The 27,231-nt window shown below is 44.4% G+C and overlaps 1 protein-coding gene across 8 annotated transcripts in view; it reads right to left on the minus strand.

Annotated features, from left to right (window-relative positions):
• Positions 1-6,985: 6,985 nt before the first annotated feature.
• EMCN (endomucin) overlaps positions 6,986-27,231 on the minus strand; it is a 92,313-nt gene continuing 72,067 nt past the window's right edge. For 2 of the 8 annotated variants that reach the window (XM_053257938.1, XM_053257933.1), the window contains 7 exons: positions 21,424-21,459; positions 18,650-18,745; positions 18,519-18,543; positions 14,983-15,044; positions 10,536-10,614; positions 9,535-9,605; positions 6,986-7,328 (listed from right to left, as the gene is read on the minus strand). In XM_053257938.1, the coding sequence (XP_053113913.1) occupies positions 9,578-9,605; positions 10,536-10,614; positions 14,983-15,044; positions 18,519-18,543; positions 18,650-18,745; positions 21,424-21,459 (326 nt within the window). In that variant the 3' untranslated portion in view covers positions 6,986-7,328; positions 9,535-9,577. The remainder of the gene's footprint in view (positions 7,329-9,534; positions 9,606-10,535; positions 10,615-14,982; positions 15,045-18,518; positions 18,544-18,649; positions 18,746-21,423; positions 21,460-27,231) is intronic. The other 6 variants (XM_053257936.1, XM_053257939.1, XM_053257934.1 and 3 more) reach the window with 6 other exon arrangements.

The raw sequence follows: 27,231 nt of genomic DNA on the forward strand, positions 1-27,231 counted from the left end.
ACAGAAATGCTGTTCCTCACAAGAAGGGGAAGGCAAGGAATTGGAGCAAGAAAATGGCAGACAAGGAATATATTCATCACCTCTCCCCATGACTTCTCTTTTCCCATCGTAGTATGGTAAGTTTCCAAGAATTCTCTATTAGATACCTCCATGTAGAACTACATTTCCCAAGATTCATTGGGAAATTACTCTGGGCTCTTCCAGATGACAAGAAACGGTGTGTTGAGAAGAGTATGCAAGCCAGTTCTAGGCAAAAGTAATTCAGCATCCCCACACTTGACTTCTATTGTCTTTTCCAGCAGGATCTCATGCATAAATCAGATGATCGGCAGAGACCTTGCACAATTTCTACAGTTCCACCAGCTGGCCAGCTCTTGCTTTCAGAGATTAACCCACCCATTCCAACCCCATTGATCAGAAACATAATATGGAAAAGTGAAAGCAAGGGCTGTGGAAATCACATGAGCTCCCTACTGTGGCCTGTGTGTGAGATCCCGCTGGAAAAGATGATGGAAATCTGTGAGAGTGTTGGATGCTGAGAAAGCTCTCGCCTAGTACCATCATGCAAGCTCTTCTCAACCTGGAGTTGGTTGCTTTCTGATAAAGTCCTCCATCCCATACTGCTGATCTTTCTAGTTTGTTTAAAGGGCCACATGGATATAGCTCTGGGGGCTGGAATGGAAAGGAGAATCACACAGGTTGCATCAATTTGCATGCATGACACCCCCATCCAGTTAGGAATATGTGTGCCACATTCCATATTTACACCCCAATATGAATATAAAAAGAATATGAGGCTATCCCCATGATCACTGGAAAGCGGGCGGAGGGAGCCAAGCTCGCTTCCTGCTGATAGTCTGAACCACCAGGCTCGCGGGCAAGCCCGATGCTCCCAAGACGGCGAGCCTGCCTAAAACATCAACCCCCCCCCTTAGCAAGGTGCGGGTGCTCCATTAACCTTGTTCTCCTGCTCGTGTGCTACCGTGGCGTGCAGCGACACATGAGTAGACCCCCAACCAGGAGGCTACGCTCGCGCGGGGCATCCTAGGACTTCCGGGAGCTGAGTGGTCTCTGATCCCCACAGCCTCCACTGGCTCCGTGGCGGAGCCGGTAGTCGTGTGGGCGGCCAATCCGGCACAACTGCTCGTCCGCAGTAACCTCCCAGGCTCTGCATGCAGATATTGTGTAGAGCCTCTCTCTGTTTTTTGAAGTAAGCCCTAGATTCCCATGCTATCCTTTGGGTAAGGATAACCTTACTTAACCGTCCTCCCAGTAAGGATAACCTTATTGCTTAGGATAACCTTAAAGTGATGAATGATCCAACTTCTTGTCCTTGATCCATCATTTGTCCTATGCAGCTCTCAGTGCTACAAATGCCCCAGTCACTATGCTTCCTTCCTTGCACACATACGTGTGTATAATATCAGGTTAATTGAGTTTACACTGCCACATGGGCTTTCTTTTTTTTTTTGGTGTTTACGATATCTTTGTGACTGTATGAGGCCTTGTAGCATAAGGTAATATTGTGAGCTTTGGCACAATGGCTAGATTATGAATAGATTCCAAAATATTGGGCAAAGGCATTGATTGTAAGAATGATCTTGCTGAAACATGGAAACACTGAAAATGAATGTTCTGCAGGTTCAAAGCAAGACTGCTGAAATGTTGGCAGAATCTGTGCAGCAAGATTTGGATATGACTGAAGAATCACAGTATTTGACCTGCATACAGCACTGTTGAAAATATCTGTATGTATTTAACCCACTTGTTTTCCTTCTCTGGCATAATATCTTAAATCAGCTTTTTGTTTTCTCTGGAGATAATCTATTCAGTTCTGAGTGGGAAATCTTTCCAGTTTTGCATCTTTGTTTGCATAGTCTTTTGGGCGCGCAACAAAGTTAGCTGAAACTGTAGATAAAACTATAGGGATTACCCTTCAAGCAGTTGCAAATTGGCACATCCGTGCCCTTTATGTGAGATCTATAAGCAGCTCAGTGACAACTAAGCTGAAAGCAACTGAGGATAAGGAATTTCCAGTACAATAAATCTTCCTCGCTTCTCAATTTAGAGGGCACTGAAGCAGGCTGTGCTGATTATAAAAACGGGCTTAACCTTTCCCATAGTGGCAAAAGAGTGAAGTCTCAACCAGAGCTGTCACCTGTAAAGCTATCATCATCAAACATGGATCTGCATTGCAGAGTTTGGATCTGGGACCAAAAATCCACAAGGTATCTCGGCTTAAGGTAGATATTTTGAATTAAGTGATCTTGAAATCAGTATGCAAGAACATAGGGAGCTGCCTTCTACCAAGTCAGACTATTGGTCCATCTAGCTCAGTATTGTCTACACAGACTGGCAGTGGCTTCTCCAAGGTTGCAGGCAGGAGTCGCTCTCAGCCCCATCTTTGAGATGCCAGGGAGGGAACTTGGAACCTTCTGTTCTTCCCAGAGCAGCCCCATTCCCTGAGGGGAATATCTTACATTGCTCACACATGTAGTCTCCCATTCAAATGCAAACCAGGAGGGATCTTGCTTAGCAAAGGGGGCATATCATGCTTGCTACCACAAGACCAGCTCTCCTCAATGACTCAATCCCTTACTTAAGCAGATGTATGTTCTCCGTCCCTTACTTAAGCAGATGTATGTGCAATTATTTCATCACCCTGCCTAAGATATGATTAGTATGGTCAAAGGCCACAGTGTGAATAATCTGTCAAGAGCTGGAAGTAGACACCTGCATCATGCCCTGCACTTGCATCACTAGGCTGCAAACTTGGGTTAAAAAAAGTATGGGTGACAGAGTTGTGTTGCTTTGGTGGTGGAGCCCATCTGCTGGCCCAAATCTGTTTGCACATTCAGGGCACATCAACACAAGGTTCCCCATCTCTGATGGGTCCAAGAGAAGAAGGGAACCCTTGGATCCAACTTCATGAATTTAAGGCATTTTGGAAGTGTAACTGTCATATGTCCCACCCAAATGATCCTGGGAATTGTAGTGTCATGAGGCTACAGCACTCTGTGCGCTCTTGGTGGTGGTACCATTCCTTTGGACCGCTCGACCAAGGGAGATTTGGTTAGTATCTTCCTTGAGTACATCCCGGAAGCAACTGAAAATATATTCTGATCTGAGTATATACTTCCACAACACTATTTCATGAATTTCCCATTGATTGTCTCACCATGCTACCAACATTCTCAGATACATGCACAAAAGATTCAAATATCAGGTTTAATACACTTAGAATGGACTTTGTCCACATTCCCGGGACCAGTGCGATCAGGGTTAAAGAGTTAACTGTGACTGGCCAGCCTCACACACTTCCACAGAACGTGTCATGAGAACCCAGAATTTCCAGGCAATCCTGGTTAAATTGTTGAAGGTAACCAGCATTTAATTAAGATTGCTAACCACTATCAGATCCATGGAACATTGCACTGTATGTCAGCCAGTGTCCACAGCACCTCAATGGCATTTGTGCAGGAGAACTTACATGTGGATTGTGCTTCTAAACTGCAGGGTTATCTATGAGAAACATAATTGCTTCCCAGAATGGCACATTAACATGTTTAGTCCCCCTCCAAAGCACTGATTTGTAGGGACTGAACTTACTGATTCTGGGTGCTGAGTGGAAGATCCAGTTTGCAGGATCAAAATTCCACAAGAGAATATTTTATTTTTATTTATTTATTATTTATTTTATTTTTATACTAACTGACACCAAAGGCGCTAGGTGGTTCACAACAATAAACACAACAAAAACAAACTGTTAAAACAATTTAAAACATTCAAACATTACTAAAAGCCTGGCTTTAAAAAGATGTGTCTTAAGGGCACTTTTAAAGGCTGGTAAAGATGTTAAACTGCGAACATCTATAGGAAGCGCATTCCATAGCCCAGGAGTGACTACAGAGAAGGCCTGTTCCCTAGTCACCACCAGACGAGCTGGTGGCATCTGGAGACAAACGTCTCTCAGTGACCTTAATGTGTGGTGGGGATCATGCAGAAGAAGGCATTCTCCTAGGTAACATGGTCCTAAGCCATTTAGGGCTTTAAAGGTAATCACCGGCACTTTGTATTTTGCCTGGAAGCCTATTGGCAACCAATGCAATTGTTTTAAAACAGGCATAATATGGTCTCTCTGAGACCAATCTAGTCACCGCATTTAGGACCAACTGAAATTTCTGAACTACATACAAAGGCAGCCCCCCAGCGCATTGAAGTAGTCAAGCCTAGAGGTCACCAGAGAGTGCACCACAATTCTGAGATCAAGAAACATGTGTAGCTGTTGTATCAACCAAGGTTGATAGAAGGTCGGTGCTCCTGGCCATAGCCTCAACCTGAGAAACCAGAGTGAGGCCTGGATCCAGAAACACTCTCAAGCTGTGCACCTGATCCTTTAGGGGGAGTGCAACCCCATCCAGAAGAGGAAGACCTATCATGTCCCTTGAAATATGACCCCTTACCCTGAGTACCTCCATCTTGCTTGGTTTCAGTTTCAATTTATTCTCCCTCATCCAGTCCATTTCTGCCTGTAGGCAGGCATTTAGAGGGGTTATGCCATTTCCTGATGATGATGTCATGGAGAAATAGATTTGGTTGTCATCAGCATATTGATAACACCCTGCTCCAAACCTCTGGATGATTTCTCCCAGTGGTTTTATGTAGATGTTAAAAAGCATCGGAGATAGGATGGAGCCCTGAGGGACATCATACAATAGCTCTCGTTTCAGAGAGCCCCTATTTCTGAGTGATACCTTCTGGAATTTACCAGAGAGATAGGAACAGAGTCACAGCAAAGCAGTACCACTTATTCCCAAATTCCCCAAATGATCCAGAAGGATATCATGGTTAATTGTACTGAAAGCCACAGAGAGATCCAAAAGAACCAACAGAGTCACACTCTTTCTTTGGTAGAGATCATCCATCAGACCGACTAGGACTGTCTCTACCCCGTAGCCTGCTCTAAAGCCAGTTTGAAATGGATCTAGATAATCAGTATCTTCCAAAACTGCCTGGAGTTGATCAGCCACCACCCTCTCAATTACCTTGCCCACTCAAGGGAGGTTGGAGACCGGCCTATAATTATCCATCACTGAGGGCTCTAGGCCAGACTTCTTAAATGGAGGTCTCACAATTGCCTCCTTCAAACATGTAGGCATCCTGCCCTCCCTCAGTGAGGCATTTATGATGTCAACTAGGCCATCTCTAACAGCCTCCCTGCTAGATGTTATAAGCCATGTTGGGCATGGGTACAAAGGACATCCTTTGAATCTGAACACTTCTAAGGAGGCTGAACACTTCTAAGGAGCTTGTCCACATCCTCAGGAGTCACAAATTGAAACTGATCCATTCTAAGTGAACCAGAGGAGTTACTGGATTCTTCTACAATTGACCCTGCCATAATTGTGGAGTCCAAGTTGGCTTGAATGTGAGAGATTTTGTTTGCAAAAAAGTTGTTAAAAGTATCACAATGGAATGATGACAAATCCAGAGCAAAGTTCAGAGAAGAGGGAACCTGAGTCAATCTCCTCACAACTCTGAACAATTCCACTGGATGCAAACTTGTGGACACAATACATGTAGAATAGAATTGCTTCTTCGCTGTACATATTGCCACAGATTAAGCCATCAAATGGGCTTTATGTTGTATCATGTCAGATTCAAGTCAAGTCTTCCTCCACTTTATGCTCCATATTTGACAAGCCTCAGAAGCAAGTTAAAGATTATTTTATGAAAATGAGTTTTTCAGGTGCCTTGCATGCAGTGGAGTAAATAGTGCATTGCTGTCAGGCTATTAGTAATAAGAGTATGATATTCAATTATTAATTCTTGGAGCACCATGAAGAAGACTGAGATAGTAATCAGAAATCTGCCATATGATGTTTTTCCACTGAAAATTCTCCTTGAGATGCTTTTATTCTCACTGGAGAAAAGACACAGGTTCCCTTTTCACCCCTACCCCCACCCATGAAAGCAGCAAGGGGGGTGCAATCTGTAATAGAAAAGCAGCTTGAAGGGCAAGTGTTAAGAAGCTCCTCTCTGCCCCAGGACATTCCAGTCTTTAAACTACCACCTCAGGGTGGAAAGCTAGTCTTGTGGTAGCAAGCATGACACTTTGCTAAGCAGTTTCTACCCTTGTTTGCATTTGAATGGAAGACTACACGTGAGCACTGTAAGATATTCCCTTTAGGGGGTTGGGGCTGCTCTGAGAAGAGCATCTACATGCTTGCATGCAGAAGGTTCCAAGTTCCTGGCATCTCCAGATAGGACGAGATTTTTTTATAGGACAATATTTTTTTATTGAACCAACAAACTACCAAAGCATACAGTACGTTGCATCTCCAGATAGGGCTGGGGGAGCCTCCTGCCTGCAGTCTTAGAGAAACTGCTGCCAGTCCATGTAGAAAATACTGAGCTAGATGACACAATGGTCTGATTTAGTATATGACAGCTTCTTATGTTCCTATTTACCTGCAATCTGTAAAAATAAAATGTCCAAAAAACTGTGGAACTATACATATATTGGACTGGTTTTCATGATCAAAATGGTGCCAAAAGTTGGGTGGGGGGAGGAAGAGGTGCATGTGCTCCCAATATTTGATCATATGTGGCACAAAAATCGCAGTTGGAGGAATGTGTGCAAGACACAATCATAGTTGGTCGTTGTGGGCAGATGATATCCTCCACCCTTGATCAGATCTACTATCACTGATGTTGGCTGTCTGAGCCAACCAGCTACGATTGACTGTTCACACATGATCACTTCCTGGTCCTCTGCCCAACATTTTCACCACCCAGATGATCAAATATTGGGAGTACTGTGCCGCCGCGTCCTCCTCCCTCTGCCCAACTTTAATGGCACTTTGATCATGAAAACCAGTCCTTCATGTAATTCTGCTGATACCCGGCCCTGTGTTTGCTGTAGCATTTTCAGCCAGTGCTATGAAACTCTTTATTGGAAGCACAAGAAAATGGGTTAACAACATTTTCCTTCCTTTGCAGAGAGACATATTTTTAATATACAAAATCATCCTCCATCAAATGCTTCCTTTTTTACATCAGTTTTGTGAGATGTGAACATTTTATGGCTTTTACACAGGTGGAAAAAAATAAATATGTACTATACATCAATTACATGGCTACTGAGAAAAAAATACAAGAGGCTTCCCAGCGGAAAACAGCAGGCAGATACAGAAAAAGAGAGAGGCAAACATGACAGATGTGCACATCTCCTGTAGCAAATGTGTAGGATCAACATTGCTCTGGTGGAAAAGTTGCCTTTGGTGAGTGGTTCCAGCATAAAATCATGACGAAGGGCTTCTTTACACCTGAAAGGAAGCAATCGCTCAAGATTATTTCTCCTAGCAAGATGATTCTGGGTTGGCTATATGAAGGTAAACTCGGATGACTTCAGGGGACCATAATAAAACCTGTACTTCCGTACAGAAGTACTTGTCATGTGGAACCTAGGAACCCATACTCCCATGGAACATGTTGTGTGTAGCCACCCAAGTCCAGTTCCTGTCCTGCTTCTTATGAAATTCTACTCACTTTGGTCACAAAGGTTTGAAGTGATAGAATCTCAGTATCTTGGTGTGAGAACCAGACTTGGGTGGCTTCACATCACAAAAAAGGGCCAAAGGTAGTGGCTCACGCTGGAAGCATGCATGCCGTGGACACCGGAGGTTCCACACCTACTTGTCTGACTGTGTGAAGCTGCCCTGAATGTGTGATGGAGTAGTTGCCGGCTCACCGTTTGACCTTACCAGAGTGAGACCTTGAGCTGAGACAGCAGCCCACAGGACTTGGTGGGCCAATGTGACAGGACAGAACTGTTTATAGGTGCTCTCTGAAGATGCCTGTGAAAACTAGTTGCTGGAAAGCAACAGTGGGAGAGGTGCCTAGTTAAATTTCCTGTTTCTGGGCATCTCAGAGGCATCTGGTTGGCCACTGTGGAAAACTGGATGCTGGATTAGATGGGTCTTTACTCTGACCCAGCAGGGCTCTTCTGACATCCCTGACTTGACATCCAAGGGTTGTTTATCATCCCAGGAAAGTAGAACAGTGGTTCGGCCTTACCCCCATTGTTCAACAAAATTTCTCCAATCCGAAATTCAAAAGAGAATTTGTGGGTTCCTCTAAGGAGAAACTGAAATTCAAAGAAAGAATTCCAGAATTCTTCCCAAGGAGAAACATCAGAGATTTTTCTCAGATGGTTTCTCCACCTTCCTATAGAGAAAGGGTCTTCTTTAGGCAAGGGAGCAGAAGCTTCTCTCTCTGTTATGCTTTGCTAGGGAATGGCTTGGGCCACACAATCATTTGAATCTAGGATTAAAGTCAGTAACTGACATTAGCATGATTGTGTGGACCCATGCCAAGATTACTGGTGTTGGTTTGTGTCCTGAGATGAATCTGAGATTCCTGCTTTGGTGTGGGTTCATACAATTATGCTTGTGTCAATTACCAACTTCAAATGGAGATTCCGATGATTGTCTGCACTAGGTTAAAGGATGTTATTATGGCAGCTGCAGAAAAATGCATTTGCTCTTTATATTTTCCCACCTTTCTTCCATGATGGAACTCACTGGCAGAGCGAGGGCGCTGGTGGCCCCTGTCCATCCTGCTGCCAGCAGCCGCCACCGCCCAAGCCATGCCCCCTGTGTCTGACATCAAACACACCTGCGTTTGGCATCAGATGCAGGGAGCGTAGCCACATTGGAAAATGGGGCCACATGCCCATTTCCTAATGTGGCCATGCCCCCTGAATCTGATGTCAGTTGCGGGGTGTGTGGCTGGGATGAAAGGCGCAGCCCCCTAACACAGAAGCCTGAGTTCTTTGACCCACCCCTCATGGAATGGTGGCTCCGCCCCGATGGGACTCAAGGCAGGATATATCGATTTCCCAGGTAGTCTCCCATCCATACGCTTTCCAAACTTAGACTTACTTAGCTTCCTATAAGCTTGTGGAATCATATACCTTCAGACTGTAAGGCACTTCACACGATACGTGCGAAACACCTGACGGGGTTCTGTGGAGAGAGTGCGCTTAGCCCGCTCTCCCCACAGACGGGCACCCGCTCATAGCTGGGCAGCTGGATCAGCCATCCACACGGCTGCCAGCTCCGTCATGGAGCCAGTGGGGGCTTCGGGGGCCGTGTGGCCCCTGGAAGTTCGAGGATGCCCCATGCAAGTACGCGGGGCATCCTGGAGAAACCCCTGAGCCTGGGAGGCGGGATCTACTCATGTGTGTTGCCACGCGTCATGGTGACACACGGGCACAACAAGAAGGTTAACGGAGCCATCGCTCCATTAACCTCATTTTAAGGGGAGGGGGATTTATTGTGGCTAGCTGCTGAGAGCTGCACAGCTCCTGCTGCAGCACACAATCACCCCAAAGCGAGCTGGGCTCTCTTGGCCCGCTTTTGGGCGATCGTGGGAATAGCCTCTTTGTCTTGGGACTGAAAACAAATGCAGGGCATTAAAGGGCTATATTACTTCAACTTTTAACAAATAAAAGGAAAGCTTTGAACATACACATTTGTTGCCCAGGCGCAAAGAGGAATCATCATGTCGAGTTTTATTCTTCCCCTGAAAGGTGTGCTCCCCTAAGAAACAGAAGATGTGTGACCATTAAATAGACCAAAAAAAATGTAATCACATCAAAGTTTATTTGATAGGTGATTGCAATCTGTGGAGGAGAGGCATTAAAAAAGCATATATCCAGACAAATGTGGCCCTAGTATTTTATTTACCGGCAATGAAGACAAAACTAAATTTAAGATGACCCCTTATCAAATCCAGGTTAAATATGGGTATTTACCTGACATGAATAGGACTCTGAATTTAAGATGACCCCCCAATTTTTCAAACCAAAGAAACTGGAAAAAATCTAGTCTTGGATTCAGGTAAATGCCATATTTTTTGCAACACAACTGCATAGCACACATACCCATACTATGAGAAATGAGTTCATGAGCTAGCAAATGGAAAGTCAAATGAGATAAGGTAGAGGTGCTGCTGGTGGATGGTTTACCTGTCCAGGGAAGTAGTATTCTCCCTTAAGGACCAAGTTCACAGTTGGGGATACTGATTGATCCCACTTTGCCACGGGTACATTCCACATCACTCTTTTTAAAAAGATGTTGGGATGTGTTCCACAGAACGCACCACTGTGATGACTGCTCTCATGGAAGTAACGTTATAACCCATTTTTAATAGAAGAAATTGACATTGACATTCTAAGTATATACCGGTGGCCCTTGTTATCCACAGTCTCAGCACCCGCGATTTTGTGTATCCGCAGGCAGGCCATGTACATCTGTCCTCATTATCCACGGATTGGAAAATAGTTCAAATTTGCATGTCCTTGGTTCCTAGGTGGCCAGAAATGGCCTCCCATTCACTCAAGGTCTCGTTATCTGTGGTTTTGTTATTCGTGGTTGTTAGCGAGAATGGAACACCATGGATAACGAGGGCCATCGGTAGTTAAGTACACAGAGTGAGGCTGTAATCTGGTAACCAATGGGAGTACTCACATTGGTTTGGAGGGTTCCAAAGGGAGTGAAATGTCTAAAGGCAAGTCATATGAGGTAAGGGCCAAGAAACTGGACATGCCTAGCCCAGAAGGAAAATAAAGATTATTGGGGAAGAGCAATTGTTTCAAATATATAGGAGATGTAAAATATAATAGAAAAATCTCACAATGAATAGAAGTATACTAAATGAAAGTCAGCCAATGCTGGCTTACCATTAGCGGTATACAGGTACAAGGGCACCAGCTGTGTCCAACCAAACAATACTGGACCACTTCACCCCCTCCTGTGCTCTGCGCAACTCACTGAGGCAGTGTGGAGTAACTCTTAACTTGTGTTAAGTCTCCTTAGTCATAGTTAAAGGTAAAACTAAATGTAACAGAGCCCGGACCAGCTCTAGGATTTTTGGTGCCCTAGACGGTTTGACTCTGGCACCCCCTCCCGCCAACCAAGAAGTGTGGAGTGTCAGCATTGATGTGAATCGCACAGGTTGCACATTCTCCAGGATGGAAGAGAGTTTGGGACAGGAGAGAGAGAGAGAGAGAGAGAGAGAGCGCAAAGTGAAGCAAGACAAGGCTGACTTTGCTTGCTCATGCTTTCCCCCCTCCACCTGTGTCTCCCACTCACCTTCCAGGGAGAAGAGTGAATGGGCACATCCAGCAAGTTAGATGTGCCAGTGGTTGCTTGTGGAGGGAAAGGGAAGCATGCAGCACCCCGCAAGAATTGATGCCCTTGGCGACCAATTTTGTCTGCCTGGTGGATTTAGACTGGCCCTAGATAGGGTTCTATGATGGGAACACCCGGTGGCCCACAGGCATGCAAGGGAATGTGGGCAACTTGAGTAAGCCCACATTCCTGCACACATGTTACCAACAGGGCTGCATTGCAGGGAAGTCCCGCTCTGTTGTAAGTATTCTATGCATGCAGTTGTGCAACATTATGCCCATTATTTCAAATGGGTATCACATCAAGCAACTGCATGCACAGAGCCCTTATGATGAAGTGGAGCTGCTCTGCAGCATAGCCCCATTAGTGGGGCATACAACATACAGACAGTGCTCAAGCTGGCCACATTCCCTTCTGTGGCATGCTAGTTGATGTAGTTTTATTTTTCAGAAGGGAGCTGTGAGAGTCACTGATTTGGACCTTTCCCCCTGGCACCATGGCCCCAATCTAAAATTGTGCCCATAAGTTTTCCCTATGGTGGCTATATGGATTTTCAAAGAGGGCAGGATCTGAGTCAGAGGGAAAACACAAAGGCAAGGACTAACTCCTTCTGTGTCATGGCCCTGATCCAAATGGACCCTGTACAAGTTTTAGGAAAAGGGAAATAGGTTGGAGTTCCCATACCACGTCTATTTTGACTTTAAGTCCCCTGCTAACTGAGCAAAGAGGCACCTCTTAAAATTGGTGATTCTACTCTCTGTATTAGAAATTAATAAAGATCTTAATTAGAGGAAATAAAAGTGGTGATTCTCTTTATTTAGCAGGGGGAGAGCAACTGGCCCTATCCAACCCCTGCGCAGCATCCCTCCAGTGGCTGTTGCTGGTGTCTTTCTTATGTTTCTTTTAAGATTGTGAGCCCTTTGGGGACAGCGAGCCATTTAATTTATTTATTAATTTATTTCTGTATGTAAACCACTTTGGGAACTTGGGCTGAAAAGCGGTATATAAATATTTGTTGTATTGTATTGTATTAAGTGTTAGATCTGCAGCAGACAATGGTGCTAAGCTGAGAATTGAGTTGTTGATATGAATGGGCCTGCACATGTCAATCTTCAGAGGAAGAACTGTCCCACATACCACCACCATCTGAGGTGTGGCTGATGGTTATACAGGACAGTGCCTTTTCAGTGATGGTGTGCAGGCTGTGGAACCCTCTGTCACAGGAGATCCAGCGGACTTCTTCTAGATGGAAGCTAATGCCAACTTTTGGGGGAGGGAGGGGGACAAATTTTAGTAGGGCACTCTTGCTTATGCTATGTTCATGATTACTGTTCTTGTTATGACTTCTGTCTTGGTGATCTTCACGATTGTTCCAGTGGGGGCCAATCTGACCAAAAATGCTTCAAAGTGAGAGTCATTTCCCACTGTGCTCGCTCCTGCACTGTGCCGAGATTTCCCCCAGTGCTGGTGGGGCCCTTTCCAGAGAAACTCATCCCTCTTGAGCCCCAGCGCCATCTTGGAAGGCAAGCACAGAGTACTGAAAATTTTAGTCCTCCTTCCTAGTGTTGTCCCCATTCAGCTCTACAGGGAAAGTACAGGGAAGGACTGCACTGTATCCCATACATGCCTTCCAAAAGGGCTAGGGCCTGAGAAGGCTCCATTTCCTTTAAAGGACCCCACTGGCACTGGGCATAAACGCAGCATTCCGCAGTGGGAACAGTCACTTCTGTGCAGCAGTGCCAGGAGGGCTGTGCAAAGTATTTGGCTTTGGCCAAAGGTTCACACAGGGCTTATAAAGCATTAGTCAGGGAGCCATCCTTAGGGTCAGTAGGAGCTGCTACTGGTGCCCAGGCCTTGCAGTGAGCAACACTGGCTTATATGGTTTCCGCTGTTTTATCGACAATTGCGTTATGATAGTTGTCAGAAAGAACACTCTTGGGGGTCCTGTCTTAGGATGGAAGGGCAGGATATAAATATTTTAATAAAGGCAGGAAGAAAATAATTTTGCTGGCGGTTCTCCACCATTCTTTGCATTCCTGCTGTTATGAGCTGCTTTTCCCTGGATACTCTTTCCAGAGCTTGAGAAGCTAGTTTCACTTCCTTCAGAAGGCAAAGATTAAGGGGGATGTGATTATATGTGGATGTGAAAGAAATATCCTGGGCAGGTTTGAAGCCAGCGCAGCCTTTACTTTTAGGCCCTTTTACTGAAAAATTGGATATTTCACAAGACCCGAAAAGCAAAAGTGGATTTTATACTTATGGAAATGTGTGTGTGAGCAGAAAATATATTAAATTTTGGAATTCAACTGCAAAAGTACATTAAATATGAATCAAATTAACTGGAGTGTGAGCGGGAAGAGAAAAATAATGTTCCTCAAGTGGTTATGACTCAGATGTCTTCCAAATATAGTATGTAGGCAACACTGTTCAGGAAAGAGTTTATCAAGCATTTGCTTTGCAGAAAGAGAACTCGTAGCCAGGGTGAGAGACTTAGAAGCACCCAGAGCAGCGGAAGCAATATTTCCTATTTCCTAAAAGAATAATATATTTTTAAAAAACTCACCCTGCGTTTGCTAATAGTGACTGACATCCTGACTAAATTAGTACTTCCTCTAGGAAATTTCATCACTGACTGACATCCTGACTAAATTGCTCAGTTGAAATCCTACTGAAATTTAGTTGTCCTTTAGTACCTAATGGCGCAGCGGGGAAATGCTTGATTAACAAGCAGAAGGTTGCCGGTTCAAATCCCCACTGGTACTATATCGGGCAGAAGCGATATAGGAAGATGCTGAAAAGCATCATCTCATACTGCGCGGGAGGAGGCAATGGTAAACCCCTCCTGTATTCTGCCAAAGACAACCACATGGCTCTGTGGTCGCCAGGAGTTGACACCAACTTGACAGCACACTTTAGTAGTACTATTGATGTTACTATTGAGTAGTACTATTGAGCAACTTAGTCTGAATGTCAGTCAGTATTTCATAGGAAGCTGCCTTATACTGAGTCAGACCATTGGTCCATCTAGCTCCGTATTGTCTACTCTGACTGGCAGCAGCTCTCCAGGCCATCAGACAGGAATTTTTCTCAGCCCAGCCTGGAGATGTTGGGCAGAGGTGCACTTAGGAAATTTTGGAGCCTGGACCTAAAGGACTTTTGCGGGGAGGGTGCCGCTGCAAGGTAAGATCCAATTTTTAGAAGAAATTCAAGTCTTGCTGGTGTGCTTGGCCACCCAGCATGGTGCTGGGAGGCCAATGAGGGTGGCAATTTTTTTGAGCATTTGGGGTATGGGGGCAGGCCTGTGGGGGACCGGACTTTGGACTGGGCATGCGGTCCAAAGGGCACCACTGATGTTGGAATTTGAACCCAGGGCCTTCTGCATACTAAACAGATGCCCTTCCACTGAGCAACAGCCCCACCCCTCCTGCTGCTAGTTAGAAGTCACTACGACTAATAGGAACCCTTAGCAGGTGCTTCCAGACTGTGTTCCACTGAATCCTTGGATCCCTTGAAAATGTATCTAGTGTTCCTTAATGAGAAGCTCAGTAATGACAGACCAGCTCTTCTCAAAGACAGCCTGGTCTCCATTACTAATCATTCCCTGCATTGTGTAGCCCCAGAAGACTAGGTTGGGCACATAGGCCAACCTCTTTTCACACAAGTTCTGAAGCCCAAGAGGGCCAGCAAAACCAGATGGTTCATCTGAGCCCAATCTAATTTGTGAGAGCCCTTTCTTCACGCCTCCCAGCATATGTACAAGTATGAAGGAATCCAAGCAACCTACCAGTCTCTGGAGAAGTTGTCTTCACAGAAATAAGTTTCACGTTCTCTTTATCCGATGGAGCTCTGTTGGGAAACATTTAAGGGCACAATTGTACCATGGAGGAAAAAGGGCAATTCTCTGAAACAGAACTATGGCTACAATCAAAAAGTGGTCATTAGCTTTTATCAGCAACTGAAGCCTGCTCCAGGTGGCTCTGCTATATAAGGGAGTCAAGGAGGGATTTTTCAGTGGTGGCACCAATTCTATGAAATGCCTTCCCTGGGAAGCTCACCGTGCCCCTTCCTTGCTCCCCTTCAGGTTGAGACCTAGTTTGTTTTTTTTAAAGCTTCTGGGCTGGCAGACTTTATTTAGCTGGATTCCCAGACCACACTAACCACCACTGCCACAGCTGGCTTGCTTCTGCCCTTTGCAGGCTGTGGTGAGGTATAATGTCGCCACTGCCCGCCAGGCGCCGGGTAGTGACATCATTACACCATGCTGTGGACAGCAAAGGGCAGGAAGCCAGCCATGGCGGTGGTGATTAGCAGGGTTGTGAAGGCCAGCAAAGGTGGTGAAAGGTGGCAGAAGAGTGGGAAGTCCCTGGCAAAGGCAGTGAATGGCAAGACCTCTCCTCAGATCACACGGCAGCCTCCTGATCATGGAAGTGGGCACAATCATGCTTACAGTCTTTATCTCTTCAGTTGAACGCTGCTCTAAGGGTAAAGGGCAGGTTGGGAGAGTGAGTGACGGCCTGGATTTCTGACCTGCTTCTAGTCCCGTAAGCATGTTCAACAGTGTTCTCTTTGAACACCTGAACCAGGCTAGATTGTATGAGTGTTGAGACACAGAGCCCTATAAAGGCATTATATTTATATTTATACATTATATTTTACCTGCATTCATTTTAAAAGTGAACCTGGGTACAGACTCTCCTGAAATGCAGGATACGGATAGGAAGTGTGCTGCTGTACCTGTGTTCAGCTTAACATGTGAATAACTGTACCTGTATATCCTGTATACTTGTACAAGTGTTGAACTTAAGGGCTCATGTGTTGAAGAAATGCATACAGGAGAAAGTGAGAACAGAGCTGCTGTTTTCATAGGTGACATGTTGGTATTTGAGTCATCAGTGAGGAAAATACCAAAACCCCAAAGGAGGTCCTGAGTAGAATTGGCAAGTTGGGGCTTAATAAAGAATAAATTTAACTGAAATTAAATTTGGGCAACATAAAATAAACAAGGATGGTGGTATAAACTGGACAAGATATGAGCCCATTAATACCTATTAATGTTCCAGTCATCTAGGTCATGCACACAATAAGAACCTTGGAAAACCTTGTTAGTTTTCTCTCCTACCTTGCTTCCACACAATCACTTCTACCCAGGTTTTCCTCTTACCTTGCTTCCACACAACTGAAAACTGGGAGAACACACAGCTCATAAACCTGGATAGAACACAGTTTTTGATTGTGTGAATGACCTCATCTACTGGGAATAGTAAACTGTATGGGTTAACACCTGGTAAATTTATCAGTAGTGTTAAGGCCACTGGGTGAATTACTGAAGAGAAATATTAAAGCCGTTAACACAACCACACCTATTGAGACTGGGGAGGGCTGAGGGAAAGGAATGAACTTATAATTTCCCCAGACGATCCCAGGCCTGACCAGGTCTCCACCACCCACAAGCCCACATGAGTGGCGGGGTGCTGGGCAGCAAGCAGTGTGTCAATTGGGAGCTGGGGGGAAGAGAACTGGGCCTCCTGGAATCCCACAATGCACTGTGCAAGCAGTGTGGTGCACTGAGGGATTTCCCACTGCTGGGCGCTCCTTCCCCTCAGCTCTATGGAAGCTATGGCTGCCGGCAGCCAGGGAGGAACTGCTGGCAGCCTGAGCTTCCATATGATCTAGGCATGAGGTAGGAGGCATGCACGCACCCTCCTACCTTACTTTTAGCCTGAGTTTGAAACCCGGGCTACCTGAGGGAGGAGCGCTGGAATCGGGAGTGATCACAGCGCTTCTCATGGACAGCCCTACCCGAGCTCTCCTATGGACTGGTTGTGATAATGACCTCATTGTCCAGCTCTCAGAGCCTGAGGGAGAGACTGCTTTTAAAAGAGAAAGGAATCAATCCTCTCAAGTGCCCCATCCTGATATATTATGACCCAGAGAAGCTTGCACCAGTGAACAAAGATGTCACTAGTTACCAGAGCGGAGGTGTAATATTGCAGCAGCATGAAACTGAGTGGAAACCAATTGCATTAGGTTCTTGTACACTTACACATGCAGAGAAGCACAAAAAAAGCCTTGCTGGATCAAGCCCAAGGCCTACTGAGTCCAGCATTGCGTTGCCTGCTGTGGCCCACCAGATCCCTCTGGGAGGAATCGTAAGCATGTCCCTCTCCTGATGTTGCTCCCTTGTATTCAGAGGCCTCCTGCCTGCCTCTGAGCTTGGAGGTAGCCTATAGCCATAAAGACTAGTAGCCATTGACAGACCTGTCCATTTGTCTAAGCCTCTTTTAAAGCCATCCAAATGATATGCTCAGATCTAGAAGGGATGCTTGGTGAATGAGTGGGTACCTGAGAACTTCTATTGGTATTTGGTAGACTGATTCCTTTTAAGCCAGTTAGGCCCCTCAGCTGTTTTTGGACTACAACTTCCACAATCCCCAGCCACAGTGGCCAATAACCAGGGATCATGGGAGTTGTAGGCCAACAGTTGTAGGCCAACAGGCTCAGGAAATAGTTCGGACTATGGTTTTCCCCATGACTTTCTATGGATGTGAAAGCTGGTCTTTGAAGAAGCAAGACAGAAAAAGCATTGATTTGGTGCTGGAGAAGAGACCAAATGAGGATGCCATGGACAGCCAGGAAAACAAACAAATGGATCATAGAACAAATCAATCCAGAATTTTCACTCAAGGCACAAATGACTAGGGTAAAACTATCGGACACATTATGTGAAGACCCAGCTCCCTTGAGAAGTCCATAATGCTGGGAAAAGTTGAAGGAAAAAGAAGAAGAGGACGGCCAGCAGCAAGGTGGATGGACTGAATTACGACAGCAATGAATGCACCACTGCGAGACCTTAAAGGCCAAGTTGAAGACAGATCATCCTGGAGAGAATCTATCTATGTGGTTGCTAAGAGTCGACACTGACTTGACGGCACTTAATCAATCAATCAGTCAATCAATCATCAGGCCAGCATCTGCAGGAGGGCCGAAGCTGATAACTAATAACTGACAACAAACTTCTTAACAAAGGGGAAGGGCCTAGAGTAAGCCAATTTCTCTTGAAAAGCCTGAGGCACTTTAACCAGTTGCTTACTTTGTCCCTGGAAAGAAACAGATAGGGTCAGTGGCTGCGTCAGAACCAATGCTAGAGGAGGATTCCTCTGAACTTGGACTAGTACTGTAGATGCAGAAGTTGCAAGTCAGCTGAGTTGCTTCTATGAAAGAATGCCATCCAGGAACTGGGCCTTTAGAAGTCTTATTAGGAAACCCCTTTGCTTTAACATGAAGGCTCAGGAAAGGTACAGGGAAAAAGAAATAACTTACTGTTCTGTTCCATTCTCTTGCCGCTCTGGAAGGAGAAAGAAATCCATATTATCTTGACATTCCAGCACTGGGAAGCTAGTATGTCAGGGATTAATGTTCTGACCCCCCCCCCCCCGGAGTTTAGCAAATACCTGGAGTTGTCTTCCGGCACATTTTGTACACAACCACGCTTGGGAATATGCAGAGGGTCATCCCTGTCAAGGCGATAACAAGTGGCAAAACAAAACCTGCCCATAATGGAGAAAGTTATCCTGATTTGCATGCATTGCCAAATAAATTCTTTTTTTTTTTTTTAATTTTAAGATAAACAATTCTGATGATTTTCTCCGTAGACTTCACTACTTGTTAAAAATCTTGTTTAAGGTGCAAGGCTTCCTATATTCCCTTTACAACCACTAGGTGGCAGATTTGCAGTCTGTATGAAAGAAGATAACTAGGTTTCCTCCCCAACCTCTGAGGCCTGCTTGTGCATATACTGCAAACAGCAGTATATTTGCTGAGAAACCTCAATATATATTTTTCTGTGAGACCTTAAGGTTTGTAACACTTTCCCCATATGGAATAAGAATAAAAAAAATTTCAAAATGTGTCAACCAACATCAAGGAATTCCAGTCAATGTAAAGGGGTGTGTGTGTATGTATAAAGATTTCACCTATATATGGTTTTGCTTACTTTGTGATGGCTATATGAGATAAACATAGCAGCTAACATCCAGGACCATTTATGGGCAGCACAACAGGAAGTCGTGTTTACATGGAGAGTTTTCTTAGCTGTACTCTGGCTGCATAAGCCACCTAATGACACAGTGGGGAAATGACTTGACGAGCAAGCCAGAGGTTGCTGGTTCGAATCCCCGCTGGTATGTTTCACAGACTATAGGAAACACCTATATCAGGCAGCAGTGATATAGAAAGATACTGAAAGGCATCATCTCATACTGTGCGGGAGGAGGCAATGGTAAACCCCTCCTGTATTCTACCAAAGACAACCACAGGGCTCTGTGGTCACCAGGAGTTGACACCGACTCAACGGCACACTTTACCCTTTTACTCTGGCTGCATAGTTTTCGGCGAACAGCAGGGGAGAATGAATATCAGTAGTCTGCCCTGCCTCCGGAAGTGCCCTATGTCACCTGAAAATATGTCCAAGAGGGTCACATATCCCTCAGGGAATTTTTTGGGATTAAAAAAGACACACCCAGAGGCAGCAGAGGCTGTCGACATTCGCTCCCCCCCCCGATGCCCACCCAAGACTGCCTGGCTGGAGTGGCAGCGAGGAAGCTCTCCATTGCATGGGCACATCTTCCCACTGTGCTACTGTTAGGCTGCTCTGAATGTCAGCCAATGTGAGGAAAGCTGGTCTTGGGGTAGCAAACATGAATTGTCCCCTTTGCTAAGCAGGATCTACCCTGGATTGCATTTGAATGGGAGACTACATGTGTGAGCAGTGTGAGATATTCCCCTTAGGGGATGGGGCTGCTCTGGGAAGAGCCCTGGCCTGCTTGCATGCAGAAGGGTCCAAGTTCCTTCCCTGGCATCTCCAAGAAAGGGCTGGGAGAGACTCCTGCCTGCAACCTGGAGAAGCCGCTGCCACTCTGTGAAGACAATACTGAGCTAGACAGACCAAGTGTCTGACTCGTTATGAGGCAGCTTCCTATGTTCTGAGTATTTTTACTTGTAAATGTCAGCTGTTTCTAGTAATCAGGTGATTTGGGGGCACAGTGAAGCCCCATTCCAGCTTTCTACACAGTGTGGAAGCAACTGAACTATTTTGTAATGCTCTTCATGTCCTTTGCCCTTTTGAGAGTGAGATATACAAATATCAGGGTTGTTTTTTAAAGCAAGTACTCCCTTACAGTTACAAGCCCATATATTGCATACATGCATGCAGCAGTGGCCCAAAGTGTTCTGGTACCTGAAACGGGATGCCAAATGCCACCCCTCCTCCCCCACCCCTTTTCTCTAAGCCATATATATATATATGCACATTTTAAAATTTTATGGCAAAGTGCCTTGGAGGTCCCTTCAGTGGGGCTGAAAGGTTAGATGAGAATATAAACCAACATACACACACAGCGGCTGGAGCCCTGACATCTGTAGTTTTAGATATTAAGGACTGAAACCTTCCTTACCATGGAGTTGTGCTATGTTTTATTAAAGGTAAAGTGTGCCGTCGAGTTGGTGTCAGCTCCTGGTGACCACAGAGCCCTGTGGTTGCCTTTGGTAGAATACAGGAGGGGTTTACCATTGCCTCCTCCCACGCCGTATGAGATGATGCCTTTCAGCATCTTCCTATATCACTGTTACTCTGTACCTTATAGAGGATGTAGCACCCAAATATCAGCAGTGACGACAGTAGAAGTTTCCACACAAATTGTTTGCCTGGGATGTTTCCTGTATTCTTAAAGGAAAGGTCTGAGAAAGACAAGCCATTTGGGCATGCATAAGTCGATGTCTGCTCTCTGTAAGGGTGACATGGTTCAGGTTTTTTCACTTGTATCACATTAACCTCCATCCTCGGGAATAATTGCAGTGCTCGGAGGTGAAAGCGGTGTCATTTCTGTTCTCATTATAGCCTGGGCTCTCTTTCAGAGAAGTCTTAAGGCAGACAGACAGGCAGGTCCACAGTCCACCAAGGACTGAGATAAAGCGGATCACTTCATTTCAGCAACTCTTGGAGAAACAGCTTCTTCCCTTAAAGCAGAGATTCTCCAATTTGGGCCCCCAGATTTTGTTGGTCTACCACCCCCATCATCCCCAGCCACAATGGTCTTTGGCCATTGTGTCTGGGCATGATGGGCGTTGTAGTCCAACAATATCTGAGGACCCAAGTCTGAGAACCACTGCCTTAAAAAGTTACCCATGGGAAATTGGGGGAGGAGGAAGATAAAACAAGTTTACTCACTGGAGCTAGAATCTTGCACCTTCTGTTCAGTGGCATCTGTGGGAAAATAAATTAGTTAGCCCTTCCTTGATACATTTCAACCCTGCCTTTCAAAAGACAGCTTTTCACAAGAAGCGGCCTAACTTTTAACACAACAGAAACAGATAGAGAAGAAAATGAACACAACTTACTACAAACCACAGAGAAAATGGCAGGGATAGTTAAACTCAGCAGAGCCAGCCCATTAGGTCTGAAGTTGAGCGAAATAAAAACACGTTAAAAGCCATCACTATATTTTCAAAAATGGGCACCCGCATCGGCTAATGGGCATTTCTCCAGGCCCCTGAGTCACCACAGAATCTGTTGGCTGGAGGGAGCAGGACGGGAGTGGTGGGGCTGTGGTGGCAGCCAGTGGGAATGGGCAGAGGGACCCTCCCTGCGGAGGGAAGGAGCAGGAGGCGGCAGTAGCCAGGCATTTATAGTGCTTCCTCTTGGCTCTCACAGGGTAGGAGCAAAAAGGAGGCCTTCGGCAGCACCCCCTCTTTGCTTTTTCTTTCCAGAGCAAAAGAGTGGTGGGGGGAGTGGCAGTTAAAGGCTGTGGCAGTGCACTTTCTTTGTCTACCTGACCGATAGGCCCCAAGGGCGGCAGCTTGTCAAGGAGGCACCAGGACACCAGGAGGGTGGGAACCTAGGGCCTGGTTTTGCCCCCAGGGTCCAGGGCTGTCTGGTAGGGGTGTGCACCGAGTGGATTTTGCATTTCATTTCAGGCACATGCACACAAAATGCACAATGCTTTAAAGGTTTCGTCAAAACAGCAGTTGAGCCGGTTCCGCATGGGTAGCTCCTAGGGACACTGGAGTGGGTTGAGTGGTAGGGCATGATGGGTACCAACCGACAAAAGAAATGGGTACGTGTGTGATGGTACGTGGTACCACCCAACCGACAAAAGAAATGGGTACATGTGTGATTTTTAACAAAGTTTTAACTTTTCCCCCAACCCCCAAAGGATCCTATGGGGGTTTGGGCCAAAGTAAAATCACCCACTTGCCCATTTCTTTTGTGGGTTGGGTGGTAGGTAGCACCCATCATGCCCTACCACATAACTCACGTTTGTGTCTCTAAGAGCTACCCCTGGGGAACAATGGGGTGTTTTGAGTTTCCCCATTGTTCCCTATGGCCTGAACAAGCCACGCTCACAGAGTACACACAAGTTTTGTATTGCAATTTGCAATGCAGTTTGCAACCCTGCCTTGAAAAACACTGCAGATTAGAAGCACACATTAAAAGGGAATCTGTTCCTCCCAACACAGAACAACAGACAAACAGAGACCAAAAATGGCCAAAAAAGAATCACTGACCCAGAATCCACTGCCAGTCATAGTGCCTGTGCCACAGTAACATCATTGGTACAAGTTGCTCTCTCACACACAATTATGACTCCCTAACATCGCAACAGCTGCCACAGCAGCACCTTGGCAGCAAGTATAGTCATAAGTCCAGCTTCAGCCACATTTTGATTGAGTACACCTTGCAATGCAGATTGCAAAGCCAACACACAAGTTAGTCTTAAGGCCAGACATGGAGCTCATCACAGCAATCACCAAGAATAATTTTATACACACACCACCAAGAATTATTACACACACACACACACACACACACACACACAGCTGCCACTCTCCATTTCTCGCCACAACACTATCTCACAAACAAAACAAACCACAACTCAAGGAAAGCAAAGGCAAGCACCCAAGTTCTGCCTTTGTCAGTGAGAAAGCCAGCAAAACCAGATAGTTATAGTAGCAATAGCAAAACATACTCAGTGCTAAAAAAAGAAAACCACAAAATAAGCGTTTGTTCCTCCTCTCCTGATATATCCTCCTCTTCAAGAGAGGCGCAGTATAAGGGTGCTCTCTCTGCCTCCCAGTTCCTTTGAATACATTTTGAATTTGCAATTCTCTCATTTTTAAACCCCTCCCTCCTCTCTCCTCCCTCCCCCCACCCAGTCAATGAGGGCACAGTTGCCCATGACAACACTTGATTTGTATGATAACAAGCCAACCAAGAAGCAGGTAGATTTCAAGTCAATTGGAAGCTAGTGCAAGAAAACCAATCAGCAAGGGAAAAGGAGTCCTCCATCATGGTGCTGGGGTCATTCTGTTTTGAGATCCAAACAGGCTCTTTTTTTGAATGGCATTCTGTTTTGAGCTTGAAACATTTTGCACACCCCACCATCTGGCCCAAGGCCTGAGTTGTACAGTCCACTCAGTAGTTACCTCAAAATTCTACCAGTTCACTCCCACCTCAGTTCTCTGCATCTGTACATCAGACTTAATATTCAAGAGGAATCCATTTCCTCTTCCTTAATTTACTACTATTAATAAGCTCATTTATATACCATGTTTAGCCTTACTTTCTAATCTTTACCATAAGAAAAATTTAAGGCAGCTGTCTGCACTAGAGATGTGCGAATCACTTCGAGCTTGAATTGATTTGAGTTCAAATTGGCCATTTCAAGTGTTATGAAATTGAAACAAATTGCCCTTAGAATTAAGGGCCTGTTTTAAGTTCGAAACAAAACTACCTCATTTTGATCAAATTGATTTGAGTGTTTCAAGCACCATTTTGAGGCCTGTTTTCCCAGGGAGAGCTAGTCTCCTGATTGGGGTTGGCAGGTAGATCAGCCCTCTGCTCCAGACTTAGCAGGTTGGCCTGCCTTGGAGGACCGGTCTACCCACTGATAGACCAGCTCTCCCAGAAGAAAGAGACCTCAAAATGGCACTCAAAACACACAAATCGATTTGAGTGATGCAAAGTTGATTTGTCGAAACAGCTGGTTTTGGCTGCTGTTTCAACGAATCGATTCAAGGATTTTGTTATTCATTTCAGGCTTGAAATGAATCACAAAATCCATTTCATACACACCTCTAGTCTGCACATCGCATTGTGCAAAACGCTGGATGTGATGGCAAAGTGTAGGAATAGGAAACAGGAGACACTTACACTTCCTGTTTCTTTTCCATCTTCTTCATGTTTGTAGTCACTCTAACCAAAAGCATGAAGCTTGCCAGAAAAGGAATAATCCAGAACAACTCAAATATTAGCCCAATCCACTTGAATCTAACCTAATTTCGCTGTTTGGACTTCAGGTACTTGGACTTAAGCCAATTCAATATAATTTGCTTCAAAGAGACTTAAATTGGATTAAATCCAAGTGCTTCAGCTTCACAGGTTTGCAGAGTGAGCTGTCAATATATTTTTAAGAAAATTAATTTCTAACAGTAGCACATGGTTGATGTAAGGCTTTTCAGGAACTTTGTTGTCGTTCTCTTCATTAAAATTAGCTTCTTCTCTTGAGGATCCAGGTATAAATTTATGGAGAATTAGCACTGATCTTATGCTGGTCAGCGATATTCTGCCTGTCTGTGATATTCTTTCTGTGAAAAATTATCTTGCACTCATGATTATACTTTTGAACTTTTCCTTATATTTAGACAGCTACCACACAGGTGATATTTTTGGCCTCAAAATGCTTTTTTTGGTTTTGTTTTATGCTACCATTTCTCCAAGCATGTCAACATTTTTGAGAAAGCATACAGTTATGAAAATATTTCTTCAGTTTTCTGAAAACACGGGATTTAAACAAACAAAGCTCTCCAAGACTTGTAAATCAGTTGCGTTGTCTTTGGGATAATTCATTATATTTTTAACAGTGTTTGTGAACCTGACGGTCACATACACTGACATTTGTTTAAGTCCATAACAAAGGTTTTACATGATCAATAGCATCAGTGTAAAACTGCCCAGATAACCTTTTTTTGTAAAATAAACACAGATTATTGCAGATCAAATGAAGATCAAACCCTTAAGGTAATTCTGATTTGATATACAGTAGCTATCAGGGTGGATTTGATTTAAATCAAATCAATTTAAATCACGATTTAAATCATGATTTAAATCACTAGTCCATAAGACTAGATTTAAATTATGGGTTGTTGTTTTTTACATAAAGACTCATTCTTGCTGGTATAATCTTAATATTTACAACCAGATGAAGCTTTCATTTTTGGTCCTCTTCTAGATAGAAAAATTGCCCAAAATAATCTTACAGACACCTCTGGAAGAGCATGACATTGTGAGTGGATTAATGGAATTCATTTACCAAAAAATTTAAACATTGCATATATATAGCCACATGCTACATAATTTAAACTAATCCTTATTTCATGATGAATAATAACCTTTGGATTATAATGTATCTTAAATAGAAAACTATCTTTAGATAGATTTTTTTCATCAAAAAGCATTTTATTTAATACATCTGATTTAAATTTTAACAATCCAATTTAAAATTTTAAAAATCTGATTAAAAAAAAACAACTCCTTGATTTTTATCCACCCTGGTAGCTATATAGCAATAGCAATAGCACTTACATTTATATACCGCTCTATAGCCGGAGCTCTCTAAGCGGTTTACAATGATTTAGCATATTGCCCCCAACATTCTGGGTACTATATGCACACATGATTATATTAGCTGCAAATTATTTGGGTGAAATTTCCTAGATCAGGGGTATCACTGTTTGGGAACCCCTATCCTAGATGATCTTCTAAGAAATGTCGCCCATGTCATTGGCAGCTAGCAGAATCATTTGAATGTACAAAAGGATATAATAATCTTTGATCAACTGTGCTTACCAATTTATTCCACCATTTCAGGAGACATTAGAAGCAGAACCCGAATCATTAAGGATACATTAGGTGTGCAACTTCAATGGTTAAGGAGAGACGAAGGTTATTCACACAACCAAAAACTGTGTTTTACCCGGGTTTGGTAGCTGTGTGCCCTCCCCTTTTTTGGTTGTGTGGAAGCAAGGTAGGAGAATAACCTGGGTAGCTTTTCCTTCTAACCTGCTTCCACACAATCACTTCTACCCAGTTTTTCCTCTTACCTTGCTTCTACACAAGTGAAAATTGGGAGCATACACAGCTCTCAAACCTGGGTAGAACACAGTTTTGATTGTGTGAATGACCTCAAAGTCTAATACTCTTGTCCTCGTCCAATAAGAAACAGGTTGGCATTATAATCAATACATCCTAATGTTACTTATTGATTCTTGTATGAATTCTACATCAAACAAATAAATCATTTATAAAGCCTCTATCTATTAAGTGCAGCAAAGGGATTTTTGACCAATTAAAAATAATTTGAAAATAACTAATAGAAGAACTAATGTATGCATATTGAAAGATTCATCTATGATCAACTGAAGGAAAGGTGTCTGCTGCTTTTCAGAGCCAAAAAACATGTAACACTGAAATTGCTTCTGTTTTCCTTTCCTTTTTTTTTTTTTTAAAGTAGCAGCTGTGGAGGAGGCTGATTCTGACTAGGACCATGACTTGGGCGAGCTAACCTTTTTCTTCAATGTTGAGATCTCAGGAAAAACCCTGTCCCTGAAGCTGCTATGTGCTCTGGGCAGGAAACTGCCATTGATTCAGGACTGGTACATGACAGAGGAAGGAATTTCTGCAACAGCACAGTTAAAGCATGTATAAAGCACCATAAGGATTCAATCACTGGCATTTCCAGTGGTTCTCATGTAGCAGATCTGGGAAAAGTCACTTTCTGAGACTCTGAAGAATGGCTATTACTCAAGCCACATTCAGATGTCACCACAAACCATGGTTGTTCATGATGAGACCGTGCCAGCATGACTCTCAGAGGCTGTTCTCATGAGCAGCCAAGACCGGGCTAGAGCAGCTAAGCCTGGGCTTGGCTGCCCATGGTAATTGCTGGGAGCCAAGTAGCTCTTAGTGGCACCTCGGCGC

This window comes from Hemicordylus capensis, chromosome 5 (assembly GCF_027244095.1).
Source record: "Hemicordylus capensis ecotype Gifberg chromosome 5, rHemCap1.1.pri, whole genome shotgun sequence".
Classification (NCBI taxonomy): Eukaryota; Metazoa; Chordata; class Lepidosauria; order Squamata; family Cordylidae; genus Hemicordylus; species Hemicordylus capensis.